Consider the following 12783-nt stretch of genomic DNA (forward strand, 5'->3'; position numbering starts at 1 on the left):
AGCTCAAAAGCTGCAGGGATATTTTAGGGTGGGGTTTCCGCGGGGTGTGGGGCTCAACCGTCAGTTGTACTTCGCACAGTATTGGACACTAAATACACACTGACCGTTCCCCTGTCAACAAGGCAATCCGTCGCAACAAGTTGACCGCGCAACCAAGGCCAATTGGCATTGTCCTTCAGCAAGGCTACCTAGCTATCTGTTACTCTCATCACAAATCACCATCCATCTACCTGGGAAATCATACAAGGTAATTGGCAACCTCGCAGCCGATAATTGCCCATCCCTGAGAGACAGCCCAACTATCCATCTACAGCGCTACAACCCCATCAGCTAAAGTCCAGGCACAGGGAATCCTTAAGGTCGGGACCGATGGCAGCCAGCAGCTCGGCAACCCTTGCCTTAATGCCGCTGCTGGCAGAGACAGACTGGCTGTCCCAGATGACAAGGTCAGATGTGGTAAACAGCGGCCCAGACTTGTCAAGTCGTAGGGCGATGTGGTCTAGATCCATCTCGGCTATCTCATCCCGAGAAGTAATCCCAGGCATGTCAGTGTCAAACAGCAGCTTCGGCTCGTCACCGTCACTTTCCGAGCCCGATTTGTCCGCGACACCCTCCGATCCACCGGGATCCTCGTCGGTGCCGCCGCCGTCTCCTCCCCCGTCCTTTGCTCGTCGTTCGGCTGAAAGGCTCACATACGGACTCTTGTCAAGCAGCGTAAGAACGTGTTCGTCAATGGGGTCCCATTGAAGGGTTTCGGGGTCCAGGATGTACTGTGGCATGTAATCGATCTTGTACCGCATCTTGGGACAACTGTGGATGTAGAACCCCGGGTACCAATACCGGTATCCGGCTTCCTTGGCCAATGCTATCTCCTTGAGAGCCCCAAGCTTTCCAGGCATGAATTTGTGGATGGACTCGTGGTAGAGGAAGTAGACTGAGCTGACACAGTGCGGAAGTAGGTCCAGGACGCCGATGGCGACGAGCTTGCCGTCGAGCCTGTAGCATTGGTGGTACGATCCTAAGCGAAGCTGTTTACCTTCAGGTGTTGTCATAACCTCACGCCGGATGGGCGAGTCGCAAAGAAACCGTCTGAATCCCCGCCTAGATATGTCGGATGGACCTTCCTTGTGGACAACGCGTTGGTAGTTCTCGTACACCAGAAACTTCTCCTCTGTGAAGGAGTCCTCTTCCAGGGTTACCGTGTAGCGGTGCGCTGGCTCGGGTGGGGTCTTCAGGTGCTCTTGCTCGGCCTCGCGAATCCTCTCGACCAGGTCAAACTCGGTTTCCCGCTTCTTCGACTCCGCCCGCGATTTAGGATAGAGGCGAGCGGCGGCGGCGGCATATTCGGAGCCGATGACATGTCTGTTGAACCGATTCACGGCTTGTCGCTGGTCGCGGGTGGGCTTGAAGAGGGCCGAGTCGAGTCGAATGGTGTAGTGCGGGCAGCAGGACTGACGTTGATTCGGACGGTATAGGAGGCTGCCGGATCGCCTCCAATGCCGATCCAGCAAGTCTTGGTAGAACGCAGCGCTCATCGACGATGTGGATCCATAATAAGAGAAGCCTATGGTTAGGTGACGTCAGCAACAACACAAAACGTACCAACAAAAACTTGAAATGTAAGGACAGGTGCAACGGGTGTCGTCAGAGTTCCCGGGTTCAGAGGCGTGGACGGGGTTGAAAAGTCACGAGTTGACCCCAGATATGGTTTGTCGAAGCCTGATGGCGATAACACGGGAAAAGCGAGATGGGGAGCAAATCAACGTAAGAGGGTCACCATTCACGTTTTTTTGACCGGCTTTTTCCTCGGCCGCCGCAATAGCCGCAGCTCGAGGAGTCGGTGTATCCTGCATTGGCATCGTCTTATGTTAGCTTGTATTCACGGGTATCACTCCAGACGTATAACATCTGACGACTGGCCAAGGGGCAAATTCTCGATGTGTTAGACGACACTCCCGCGCAGAGCTGGCTCGTCTTGCCATGAACTGGTAACATCCAGTCACGATAAAGAGACGACTTCTCTCATGAGATGCGCAGGGCGAGTGGCATACATAGCTAACATCCGCCCTCCCCCACCCACCCCCGGTGAGGTTTTCAATCTTCCAGGATGCAGCCTAGTGCGACATTCGAGCGACCTCCCTGTCTTATTCGTAGGGCCAACGGAAAGGAGAGATCAAGCCACGAGGCCAAATGGTTGGAGAAGAGCGGGTGCTTATTAACTAACCAATGGGTGATATGTAAGAGAGCGCATCTTCAGGGGTGTCCATGTTGGAATTTTCCCGTGAGCGCCGGATCTAAGGTGGGCGTGGCCAAAGGCGAGCAGGAGTCTAGCGCCGGAAGACAGTCGCCTGCTATTACAAGGCTGGTCGTGCGAGAGACGGGAAGAGAAATACAAAGCGTGACTTCCCAGGGATTCTTCCGAGGTATTCGAGCAGCTGAGTACGAAGTAGTGGGGGTTGGTTCTTGTGCATCGAGTGAGGTACCGTACTCTTTAAGAATAGGCAGGTGGCGAAGCGGACGCGGGCCGCGAGAAAAGGCGCGACGAGAAAGTCAAAGGAACGTAATGTACGAAGTACTGAGTATGCAGTATGTAGGTCGCGGGGTCCAAGTGTCGACCCTGGTGCAGCCTTGCGAGTGTAACACAAGCAGGGTCGCTGTCAATAGGTTGTGTGGGATCAAGAAGCTTCGGTTACCTAATCTTTGGCTATGACGGCCCGGTCCTCTTCATGGGCGGCGTGGGATGGAGGCGGGGGTCATTGGGGAATGTGAGGAGATGGCTTGTAACGCAAAAGTAGAAGGCCGTAGTATGTAGTATTTCATAGTAAAGATGGGGGTACGTGCATCAGCTCCAGAGGACGGATGACCATGGTGGTGGGGGATCCCTAGGAAGCTAAAGGAATAAAGGCAAGACGATCCGGGGGACATCAAGATCCTTCAGGACACTTGGAGCTGCCGGTGGCAACACTGTTATAGTTCATGTACTTCGTAGCAATTATTCGTAAGTGAGAGGGGAGCACAGGTCATATGGAAATAAGGCCGAGTACATTCTCGCTGCTTCAGCGAACTCGCCAAGTTGTACGGTGTAGGTAGACCATAGCAGTGCGACGTGCGAGGAATACAGCCTGGAACAGAGCCGAATCGCTCCATGCCCCTCTAGTAAAGTATCGAATGCCGCCTACCCGGGAACCTCCCAGTTGTCCCTGCATCATCAGACCTGATGCATCCATCCCCCCACGTTAGACCATATATCCAACCGTGAACGCCGAGACAAGAGGTTACCCAATGTAAGGAGTATGAAGGTGTCAGGCTGCCTATCTCCTTTACAACGAATTAATTCGCGACATGTCTCCATCCTTGTTGTCACCGTGGTTATGACAAAGGTCCGACGGCGTAGTTAACTTAGTACAAGCCTGACCACCATCCAAACGATGTCAGTAATCGACGGTACGAGGTAATCAGTGGACTGCTATTGCAACCACCACGTCAGTCATTCACTGCCTGGACACCGAAGTGTATCGAGATCCTGTATGAGCATATTACTCAGCTGTCGTAAGGACTGGACGCGGTTGGATTGAAATAGTTCGGTCAACAACACCGCGTCTGAGGCATCCGGCCCACGGTTCTCTACCATCATGCGCGCCAGAAAAGAAGCACTGCAACGAGCCAGTGATACACAGAAGCTTATACATCTGCATTTTCTGTCAACCAACTAGGCGTCATAGTCTGTGACCCCCGCCCTAAGTTGGGTGCTGCCCGGCCCCGAGACTCGAGGCCTCATGTATGTAAGTATGTATGTCACGCTGACCAGCAATATTCACGCAGCCCCTGCCTCTGTCACCAGCCCCCCACTATCATGGCTTTCGGGACTGTGCTTCTTTGAATGAATTCTCTCGCCGTGGGTTACTCGAGATGCCCTGGCCCGCAGAGGATAGCTATTAATTCCGAGCCACATATACGACGACGTACGAATGACTTGCAGCCACACTGAAACTCTCCTGGTTGGGGTTGAACGGGTAAAAGTTTCGTGGGAGAGGAACGGAAATGAACAACCTAACGTTTTATACGCCCGGCTTTTGAATGCCTTTGCTTTGATAGTTGAAAGAACGAAAGAAAATAGAATGGAAGAAAAAGTACCTAGCTCGTCAAAATGCGCCGCGCAAGGGTTAGGATCCAGACCGTCGCCTTTTTTAGGACGACCGATCTCGGGATACTATTAGTATATTACAGGTACATCAGGTACAGTGACGGGACAAAACTGTCGAGCCGATGTACTTACAACGCCACGTTATAGGTGTGAGTAATTATGTACATTGATTTGACACTTATGTCGAGTTACTGTACGTAGCCTGTAATTAACTCTGACCTGTATCAGGAAAATATACCTAGCTAGTCCCAGTACTTGCGCGCATCTCTCATAACAGGTACCTGCGGATACGTTGGACATTCACAAGGCCCACGAGACTGCCTACCTACATAAGTAAATGGAGAACATCGTGGATATTGAACGTCGCACCAGCTGCGATGTAGGCTGAAAAACAATCATTTGTATTAGTCCAAGCTCAATGTCCGTCGTGTTGGGTCTTGTTTACGTTGCATCTCGCATCTGGGTACCTACGAAGTAGGTCAGTGCTTACTAAGTATGGCATATGACGGGGTACTACGAAGACAGACATACAGTACAAGTACAGTACGTTGTAAGAAGTACTTACCGCGAGTTTACACGAAGTATCAAGGTACCTACTAAGTAGGTACCTAGGTCCCCAACTCACACCTGCTTACCGCAATATTTACACCAGGACTTCTTCGTCTCTCCAATCGTACAACGCTCTGGTCACCTACAGCGTCTTGGCTGACTCCACCTGTGGTTTTCCGCTTAGGGCTTCCTCCCATTGCTCTCGCTCCCCACTCTACCTAGGTACCTCGTAATCTGTACCGGGTTTACTTGCCAACCCGGTCCCTCTCTTTCTGCCCCATCTCCGCCGTAAACTTTTTCCTTTTCTTCGTTCTTCTCCATCTCTTTCCAATGACTAGCTCCTGCTTCAACCATGACACTGCCGTACCTGGGGATAGCTAGTCCCTCGCTTGCGACCCGGCAAAGTCGAGGCCCCCCAGGATAGGTACAGTACCTTGACTTGCTTAATCTTCCCGTACAGGCCTACACGTATGTACGTACGTACCTACACTACGAATACATGGTCTGCTTCGACCTACCCACCTGAGCCGATTGTCCCGTGGAGTCGGGTGGGAAATCCACAAACTCCCACCGCCGTTCTTTTGTGGTTAAGTGGTATATAAGTCAGCTACAAGTTCCCCTGACTCTGGCTTTGCCCCTCCATTTTGTCAATGCCATGGCATGAGACGTGCCCGTTCTTGACCAGCACCCCCTGGGTATGCTGTCACTTTTGCCCCATCTCTGCCCTGCCCCTTATACGATATATACCTTGTCCTCTCCCTTACAATATTGTTGGGAAGAGATCGGAACAGGATTTCACCCCGTCATTTTGCTGTGCTACACGTACTTGGCGGACAAATCGTCGTGGCTAAGAAGTCTACGTTTCTCAGCTCAAAACTCTGTTTCCGCCCTCTTCACCTCTTTGGCCCTGACATAGACCATCCCCTTTGATACTGTCGCGTGAGCAGTGTCTATTTATTATCATATCAATTCCCCCCGCTCGCTCCTCCACTCTACCCTACCTCTTTCCAACGCCAGCTACTAGTCCCAATCGATTGGTCACGGAGTACCTTTTATCTGCCGGCCAGTTCCGTGCCTATAGCAAATCGCAAACCCTCTGGACGAAAGTTTTCCCCTCTAGCTTCAAACTTCCAGATCCGACTACATCTCTTCTTCGCAACAACCTTTCACAGGCGACATTTGATCTTGCCTTCGGGCCGGGGATTGTCTGGGGGCAACACGTCCCATCCGGTGAATTTCATCTCACTGCCACACAAGCTGCCCAGGGTTGGCCAGTGATTGTGCCCACGTACCCCGTGCTCCGAAGCTTTGCGACTACAACCTCGACAGCCACCTGGGGTCCTCTCGCCCTGCTACAAGGTCAACCTGCGCTGCGATCCCGGACCGCCCTGTCGTCAACGCCAACACTGTACGGTTGTTGAAACTCCCAGGAAACATAGACGACCATTAATGTACTCGGATTCATTTACACGCAACAATGCCGTCGAATATCCTCTAAAACCGACAGCACCCATCCCACTTTGAACGGCTCCTTCGGAGTATCTCTTTCTCTACGACACCGGTGTTATTCCACATCAACTTTGGAGCCGGCAAAGAACTCGCCCCAACTCTGATCCGATTACTAGGCAGCCCACGTCGCTGTCCGGCGCTCCACCCGCTATTCAGCGCTTCTTCAATTATCAATGGCAGCCAACGTCGGAGCCGGCACGCTAAAAGCCATGCCGGCCACACAAGAAAAAGAAAAACCAACGGAATCGCGCACCGGCAGGAATAAGCAGCGTAAGTGCGCGAGGTCATCTACCCTTTCTATGCTGGGCGGGGATCTCTCGCCCCCGCCGGGTTGCTTGAACCGACCCGGGATTCCGGGGCCCACTGACATGCCCATTCGCAGGCTACAATTCCAAAGGCGAACGTCTCGTAGCCGGTGTGGTCCCCCTGACCGAGGATAAAAGGTTTGTAATGCTCATCCAGTCTACCCGGCGGAAGGGCTGGGTTTTGCCCAAGGGCGGTTGGGAGTCGGACGAAGACTGCGCCGAAGCAGCGGAACGGGAAGCTTGGGAAGAGGCGGGAATCTGCGTGCGTATCAACTACGACCTCGGCGACATACCCGAAACCCGCCTCCCAAAGAAGAACGGCAAAGACAAGTGCTTGTATCGCTTCTTCGAGGCCACCGTTACCCGACAAGAGGAGATGTGGCCGGAATCGCACAAGAGGGAACGCCAATGGATGACCTTTACTCAGGCCAAGGATGCCCTGGCCACGCGGCCGGAGCTCCTTGAAGCTCTGAGTCGGTGCACCATGTGCCGCTGAGGCTGAGGCCATGGCCCCAGGGGTTGAAGGTCTGGGTGCCGCAGTTGACAGTGGAGGGGAACACTACATTTCTCTGGAGGACCACGTCGTCCGCTCCCTTGCTGCTGCATGACCTCCCAAGCCAAAGAGAGGGCAAGCATGGATCTTTATTGCCTTTTCTCGAGGCATTGCACATCCGTCACGCAGTTCCCTAGCCTATTGCTCAACTTAACCTCCAACCATCCATCAACCCCTCCAGCGCGAATGGATCTTTGCACGACGTGCGTGCTCCCTTGTCAGCCACGGCATTGACGGAAAGGAAACCCCACAGCAAACCAGTTGCATTGAATAAACGGCGTTGCAGGTGCTTCGGGTTATAGATTTTGGGCGGGTTTTTTCTTTACACGTGGGGTATTTTGGGGCTTGAACAGTATCAGGCGATACACAAAATTCCACAAAAACTCCCTGCTATAATTATCTATCAAGACATAGATCAGAGTGGCGATGCGGCATGGCAACATCGTGAAGAGTAAACTCTTTTGGTTGGACTATCTGTCCACCTATCTGCGGTATGAGACGAGTCTTGACTGAGTGACTGTAGGCGTAGACGAGTAACCGTTAGCACAGCCTATTCCATAGAAGACCATGACGTGTCTAATCTACGAAGAGAAAAATAGGAGTGCTTCCATTCGTACGTGGACTCCATTCTGACAGCGTGCCAGGGAAGGTCACCTCATACGTTACGGAAATACAGCCGTGTGTTTCCATCCTATAACGAAAGTTCGATCTGATTAATAAGGGCCACCTCTGGCATGACATGGCGCAACCACATCCATACGCCCCTCACTCTTGAGAGCTGCTTCTCGAGTCCTTCTTGGGAGGCTGGAATATTCGGCTGGTATTCTATACCAGGCTCCCTACCCACCCAAATATCCAATGAAGCTTGAAGCCAGCTACGTACAGCCAAAGAATAAACAAGTGGAGGTGCATAGGTATGGCTATATCTAGACGCAAGCCACAGCATTCGCAGCAGGCAGATATCTTCCACCCGAACCCAGAAGAGACCCATCTTTTTATAGGAGATTCGGATAGAATAGAAAGCACTGGAGGGCGTGGATACCGTGTACGGAATCAATGATGCCAGACACACTTTCATACATTCAAAGAACTCCCTTTAAGTGTACATACAGGGCATTGTCCCGCTTTGAACTGAAGCACATCAACAGACAGCGGGAGCTCGAACATGACGACCCCATCATCCACGTGATGTGACCAGGTCCAGCGTCATAGGCTGTAAGGTTTTGAGCGGCAATTCGGCTCTGTAAGAATATTATTCCGCATTAGCTAGCGTTCAGCCAAGTTGTACGTACATGTTCCACATGTCGGCCTCAACCACACGAGATGGGTACTTTCCGAAAACACGGGTTGCTGAACCATTGCTTTTCCAATACAGTGGTCAACTCAAAAAATACGCAAATGAACCCGGTCAACGCGCGATCAGCATGAGGTGTTTCATTGTAACTTCATAGACCCGCGACCCCAACGACCCAGGCCGCTCCTAGACCTACGACTCCTTCCTCCGTTGCACTATTGTCTTCCAAGAGACATCGATGGACTGCACGACGACGAGGATACAGATTAAAAGAAGAAAAAGAAGTGCAATACACGCTCTATCGATACTATAAACATACGGACCCAAGAGACAACCAACATCCACACTAAACAAACCGAAACCCACAAACTTCATCGTCGCGAAATGGAGAACCCCTCCATTCCCTACGCGCAGCCCCATCAGCAGCCGCAGCAGCAGGGGCCCCAGGGCCAGCCGGTCCTGGGCCGGAGCGCGGCCCCTCTGGCGCAGCCGGCGCAGCAGCTTCCGCCTCAGATGTTCACGACTGCAGCGCAGCTTCTCGACCTCACTGATAGTAAGAATCGACCTAGGTGGGGGGCGGGGGAATGAATGTCTGGACAAAATGCTTTCTCAAAGTGGGGGCGGAAATATTGAGCATGTTGAGGAGATGACGTTGACCCGTTCCACCTCGTTTTTGCAGAGAAGCTCATGGTCGCGCTCCGCGACGGTCGGAAACTCATCGGCGTGCTTCGAAGCTGGGATCAGTTCGGTAAGCTATCCGCCAGGCTGCCTAGGCCTGCGCCTGCCCCTGCCTAACATGACTACGAGCGGAAAACTGACTGCACGCCTCTCAGCAAACCTCGTCCTCCAGAACACGGTGGAGCGCATCTTCGCCCGCCCGAACCCCTCGGCCGCCGGCCTCTACGCTGATATAGACCGCGGCGTGTTCCTCGTCCGCGGCGAGAACGTGCTGCTGCTGGGCGAAATCGACCTGGACAAGGATGACGACCCGCCCCCGGGCTACGAGCTTGCGGACGCGGAGTTGGTGCACCGCCTCGCGGAGGAGCAGAAGGACAAGGATAAGAGCAAGGACAGAGCTCGTCTGCGGAAACTCGCCAGCATCGGGTTTGAGGGGGAGAATGTGGGAGAAGTGCTGCTTTAAGTCGGGGCGAGGGGGGAGGAGCCGGTCTTTGAAATCTCGCCCGTTCGGCACGCCGCGTTGATTGGCACTTGTGTACCTGTGGGAGAAAGCAAAGTGCGTGATGGTGATGAACGCTCTGCATGCCCCGGCACATTTTACACTTTCGGGGCCTAGGATACACTGGTGTAGATTGTCGATGGTCTTCCAGGGAACACTATCCGATCTGTTGACTGTCACCCAAGAAGCTCTACTATCCAGGTCACCCCGCAGGGACGACGGAGTATAGTGGGGGGAGCAAGCAGAATATTGTGAAATGCTTGCCCTCCGCAGCGGACTGCCGATTTGTGGCAGACAATAAAATACAAAATCATTCTACTGTAACTTTGGCACCCCCTGCTTCACGTGGGATTGTGCCACTTCCTCGGAATACGGCACCGAATGCGCTGGTGTTGGCCACAGGTATGTTTCCAGCGACGTGTCGCTTGAAGTGAGATGCTGGGCGGCGCGAACAACAGAAGATGATGGGATCATCAACACAATGCTCGACATGAAGCTTTAGTACGGAATATTCCACGTAATCAGCTTCCAAACTTCTGGGGAGGTGCATCTCTTCGTCCCCGAACTTCGGCCATTACAGTCACAGTACGAGGAGGTAGTCGTATGACGCTGCTCAACAGGTCCAGTGGTTGGGATTTACCTTGCAGATGCTTCTCGCTCACTTTTCAACGAATCTAGATACAAATCCAATGAGGCTCGACTGGATGCGACGGCAACTCTCTTACCAGTCACAGTCAGTAGGTGGTATCCCGCGTGTCCTCATTCGGCGTGCCATAATGGGCCAGATGGCCATGAGTCCACCGCCCAATCCCGTGGTTGTCTTGCATCACACTCGTCGCGAATAGACTAGGAAGAGACCCCGATCAATGGAACCATACATGGGGTAGGGTAGGTTCCGTCGAGGTTCGCTGCGTCGAGCGCTATTTGATCTCAGGGGAAATACACGTTGGAAAGGCTGCAGGAAACGAAACTGCATATCACCTTGCCGTACATCGCCCGTCCATGGATTTCGAACCGAGAGTGTGAAGGCCAACCCGACTTCTCACCCATGGCTTAGATTGTCCAGAATCATGGTATCTGCGCCTACGTCTTCTGGACAAAGGCCAACTGCGCGTTGTTTTACGGCAGTGAGCGTGTTGGAGGAGGCGGTGATGAATGTCGAGCAATCTTATAAAACCCCACCATCATTCTCTCAGCGCGGTGAGGAACATAGTGGCCCATTCGGTCGGACGGAGGTCTTGACATACGTAGGAGCGAAGACACAACGCAAGACCAGTGGCATGGAGGAAAACGGACGTGTCTCTGGAATGGAGTGGGAGAAATATTTCAGTCCCAACCCGCCAAATCCAATCAACAGTGACGAGGGTGAAGGCCGTTTCGGTGTGCACTGAGCCGAGTCTAAGCAACACCGAAAAGACGCTAGTCCCAATTAGAGCAACATGCTCGAGGTGAATCGTAATTAGAACCTAAACATATCAACCGCAGAGACCCCCAAGGCTACGACAACCGCGCGATATCACTGGGTAGCGCAGCGAATATTTCTTCCTGAATTCCTTAAATCATCGCCTATACGCCTAGTCAAGGTATCTTACATTGTTGGCAAAACTCAAGCCCATGCAAGCAAGCCTTCATTGCCCCGCTAACCATTGGAATGAACAGGCAAGGAGAGGCCCCCTACGAGAACAACAAACCCCCCATATCATTCAAAAACCCGTTGACCGTCACGATGAGTCTTCCTGTTGCGCCGACAATGTCAGTTAGTTACGCGAACCATGCCCTATAGCCATGGCTTTGCTCCAATACATCAGTGCAAGGACGGGACTGCTCTCTTATCCACCACCCGCCGCCCCTGAACCGCCCATGCTCGACTGCGAGGAGGATACAATCATCGAGACCCGAGAGCCGCAGTTCCCGGACCCTGTTTTAGTTTCAGAGGCTGACAGGCAACATTGCAACAGAAACGCGAGGAGAGCGCGCCAGCGTGCAACGATTCGGGGTGGTCCGAATAACGGTCTTGCCCTCCGCCAATATGCCGAAGCCACGCTCGGAGGTGGCAGCCTGCGCAAAGCTGTCAAGCTGCCTGAAGGCGAAGATGAGGATGAATGGTTGGCAGTCAACAGTGTGTCCATACAAAAAACCCCGCGGCTGCGGCGCCTGACGTTTCCGAGCTAACGGATGGGATTGTAAAGTGGTCGATTTCTACAACCAGATCAACCTATTGTACGGCGCAATCACCGAGTTTTGCTCGCCCGAGTCGTGCTACCCAATGAAGGCGACAGACGAGTTTGAGTACCTCTGGCAGGACAACGAGAACTACAAGAAGCCCACGAAAATGTCGGCACCGGATTACATCAACCACCTGATGACATGGGTGCAGAACACCATCGACAACGAGAGCATCTTACCCAGCCGAATTGGTAAGGCCAACTGGTGATCATGTGAAGGGGTGATGTGGCCCTTGATTTGCCAAAGTTGACATTCTCCCTCTAGGTGTTCCTTTCCCCAAGGGATTTCAGCCGCTTGTACGACAAATCTTCAAGCGCATGTACCGGGTTTATGCGCACATTTACTGCCACCACTACGCTGTTATCCGGGAGCTTGGCCTTGAGCCTCACCTAAATACCAGCTTCAAGCAATACGTGCTGTTCGTCGACGAGCACAAGTTGGACTCGGGAAAGGACTTTTACGGGCCGCTAAGTGACTTGGCGGCTAAAATGATAGAGAGCGACTGACCAGGCGTGGCGGGCTTTGGATGTGGATGATTCAGTGAATGAGCTAATGTTCGGCGTTGGGATTGTCATTGGGTTTGGTTTTGATGTTCGAGGGGGGACCCTAGAGAACACACAGGCATCGCAGCAGGCATCGCAACAGTATTGGCGTTTGTAGATGAATTACGTGACACGTGCCTGAGAAAGACGGCGAAAGGGATATGGGAATTCAGGAACAAAACCAATTGCACAACATGAATGTACCCTTGAACGCTCCCAACTAAAAAGGAATCCCCATTGTTTTGTGTACTCGAAATACGAATACAATGTACCCTATGAGGTCAGGTCTTAGTAAGAGTACATTTGTCATCTTTGTGCACTAACAATTATATTCCTGGCCTCCCGGCCAGCCGAGTTCCAGATGAAAAAGTTGATGCCTGGTACTCGGGTGGGCAAGGATAAGGCACAAACCTTCCATTGCCGAATTGAAACCTCAGTCGGAAAACCGCGAAGCTTGACGACCATCACCACGACCCTCCGAAGT

The 12783-nt window shown here is 52.7% G+C and overlaps 4 protein-coding genes across 4 annotated transcripts; 3 read left to right on the plus strand and 1 right to left on the minus strand.

Moving 5' to 3' along the window:
* Positions 1–326: 326 nt before the first annotated feature.
* Positions 327–2267, minus strand: ACRALDRAFT_1071868 (uncharacterized protein; the record flags this gene model as incomplete). Its single annotated transcript, XM_071017909.1, has 3 exons — positions 327–1564; positions 1603–1611; positions 2225–2267. 3 exons carry the CDS (start codon positions 2265–2267, stop codon positions 327–329), a joined length of 1290 nt encoding a protein of 429 aa, XP_070872748.1.
* A 4144-nt stretch (positions 2268–6411) lies between these two features.
* Positions 6412–7003, plus strand: ACRALDRAFT_2110515 (uncharacterized protein; the record flags this gene model as incomplete). The annotated part of the gene is made up of 2 exons (XM_071023483.1): positions 6412–6472; positions 6585–7003. The coding sequence occupies 2 exons, from the start codon at positions 6412–6414 to the stop codon at positions 7001–7003; spliced, it is 480 nt and encodes a 159-aa protein (XP_070872749.1).
* A 1390-nt stretch (positions 7004–8393) lies between these two features.
* Positions 8394–9853, plus strand: ACRALDRAFT_1065058 (uncharacterized protein). The gene is made up of 3 exons (XM_071017095.1): positions 8394–8907; positions 9034–9102; positions 9188–9853. The coding sequence occupies exons 1-3, from the start codon at positions 8739–8741 to the stop codon at positions 9493–9495; spliced, it is 546 nt and encodes a 181-aa protein (XP_070872750.1). The 5' UTR covers positions 8394–8738; the 3' UTR covers positions 9496–9853.
* A 1168-nt stretch (positions 9854–11021) lies between these two features.
* Positions 11022–12585, plus strand: ACRALDRAFT_1065057 (uncharacterized protein). The gene is made up of 4 exons (XM_071017094.1): positions 11022–11283; positions 11490–11650; positions 11721–11948; positions 12022–12585. The coding sequence occupies exons 1-4, from the start codon at positions 11183–11185 to the stop codon at positions 12261–12263; spliced, it is 732 nt and encodes a 243-aa protein (XP_070872751.1). The 5' UTR covers positions 11022–11182; the 3' UTR covers positions 12264–12585.
* Positions 12586–12783: the final 198 nt, after the last annotated feature.

Source organism: Sodiomyces alcalophilus (assembly GCF_042370955.1).
Source record: "Sodiomyces alcalophilus JCM 7366 unplaced genomic scaffold ACRALscaffold_7, whole genome shotgun sequence".
In the NCBI taxonomy this organism is placed as follows: domain Eukaryota; kingdom Fungi; phylum Ascomycota; class Sordariomycetes; order Glomerellales; family Plectosphaerellaceae; genus Sodiomyces; species Sodiomyces alcalophilus.

Excerpts from the sequence above, each read along its gene's own strand:
- ACRALDRAFT_1065058 (XM_071017095.1), top strand. The coding sequence starts at position 8,739 with ATGGAGAACCCCTCCATTCCCTACGCGCAGCCCCATCAGCAGCCGCAG. Across the intron at positions 8,908-9,033 it reads GCTTCTCGACCTCACTGATA|AGAAGCTCATGGTCGCGCTC; the intron begins GTAAGAATCGAC and ends TCGTTTTTGCAG. Across the intron at positions 9,103-9,187 it reads TCGAAGCTGGGATCAGTTCG|CAAACCTCGTCCTCCAGAAC; the intron begins GTAAGCTATCCG and ends CACGCCTCTCAG.
- ACRALDRAFT_1065057 (XM_071017094.1), top strand. The coding sequence starts at position 11,183 with ATGAACAGGCAAGGAGAGGCCCCCTACGAGAACAACAAACCCCCCATA. Across the intron at positions 11,284-11,489 it reads CTTCCTGTTGCGCCGACAAT|AAACGCGAGGAGAGCGCGCC; the intron begins GTCAGTTAGTTA and ends ACATTGCAACAG. Across the intron at positions 11,651-11,720 it reads TGAATGGTTGGCAGTCAACA|TGGTCGATTTCTACAACCAG; the intron begins GTGTGTCCATAC and ends GGGATTGTAAAG.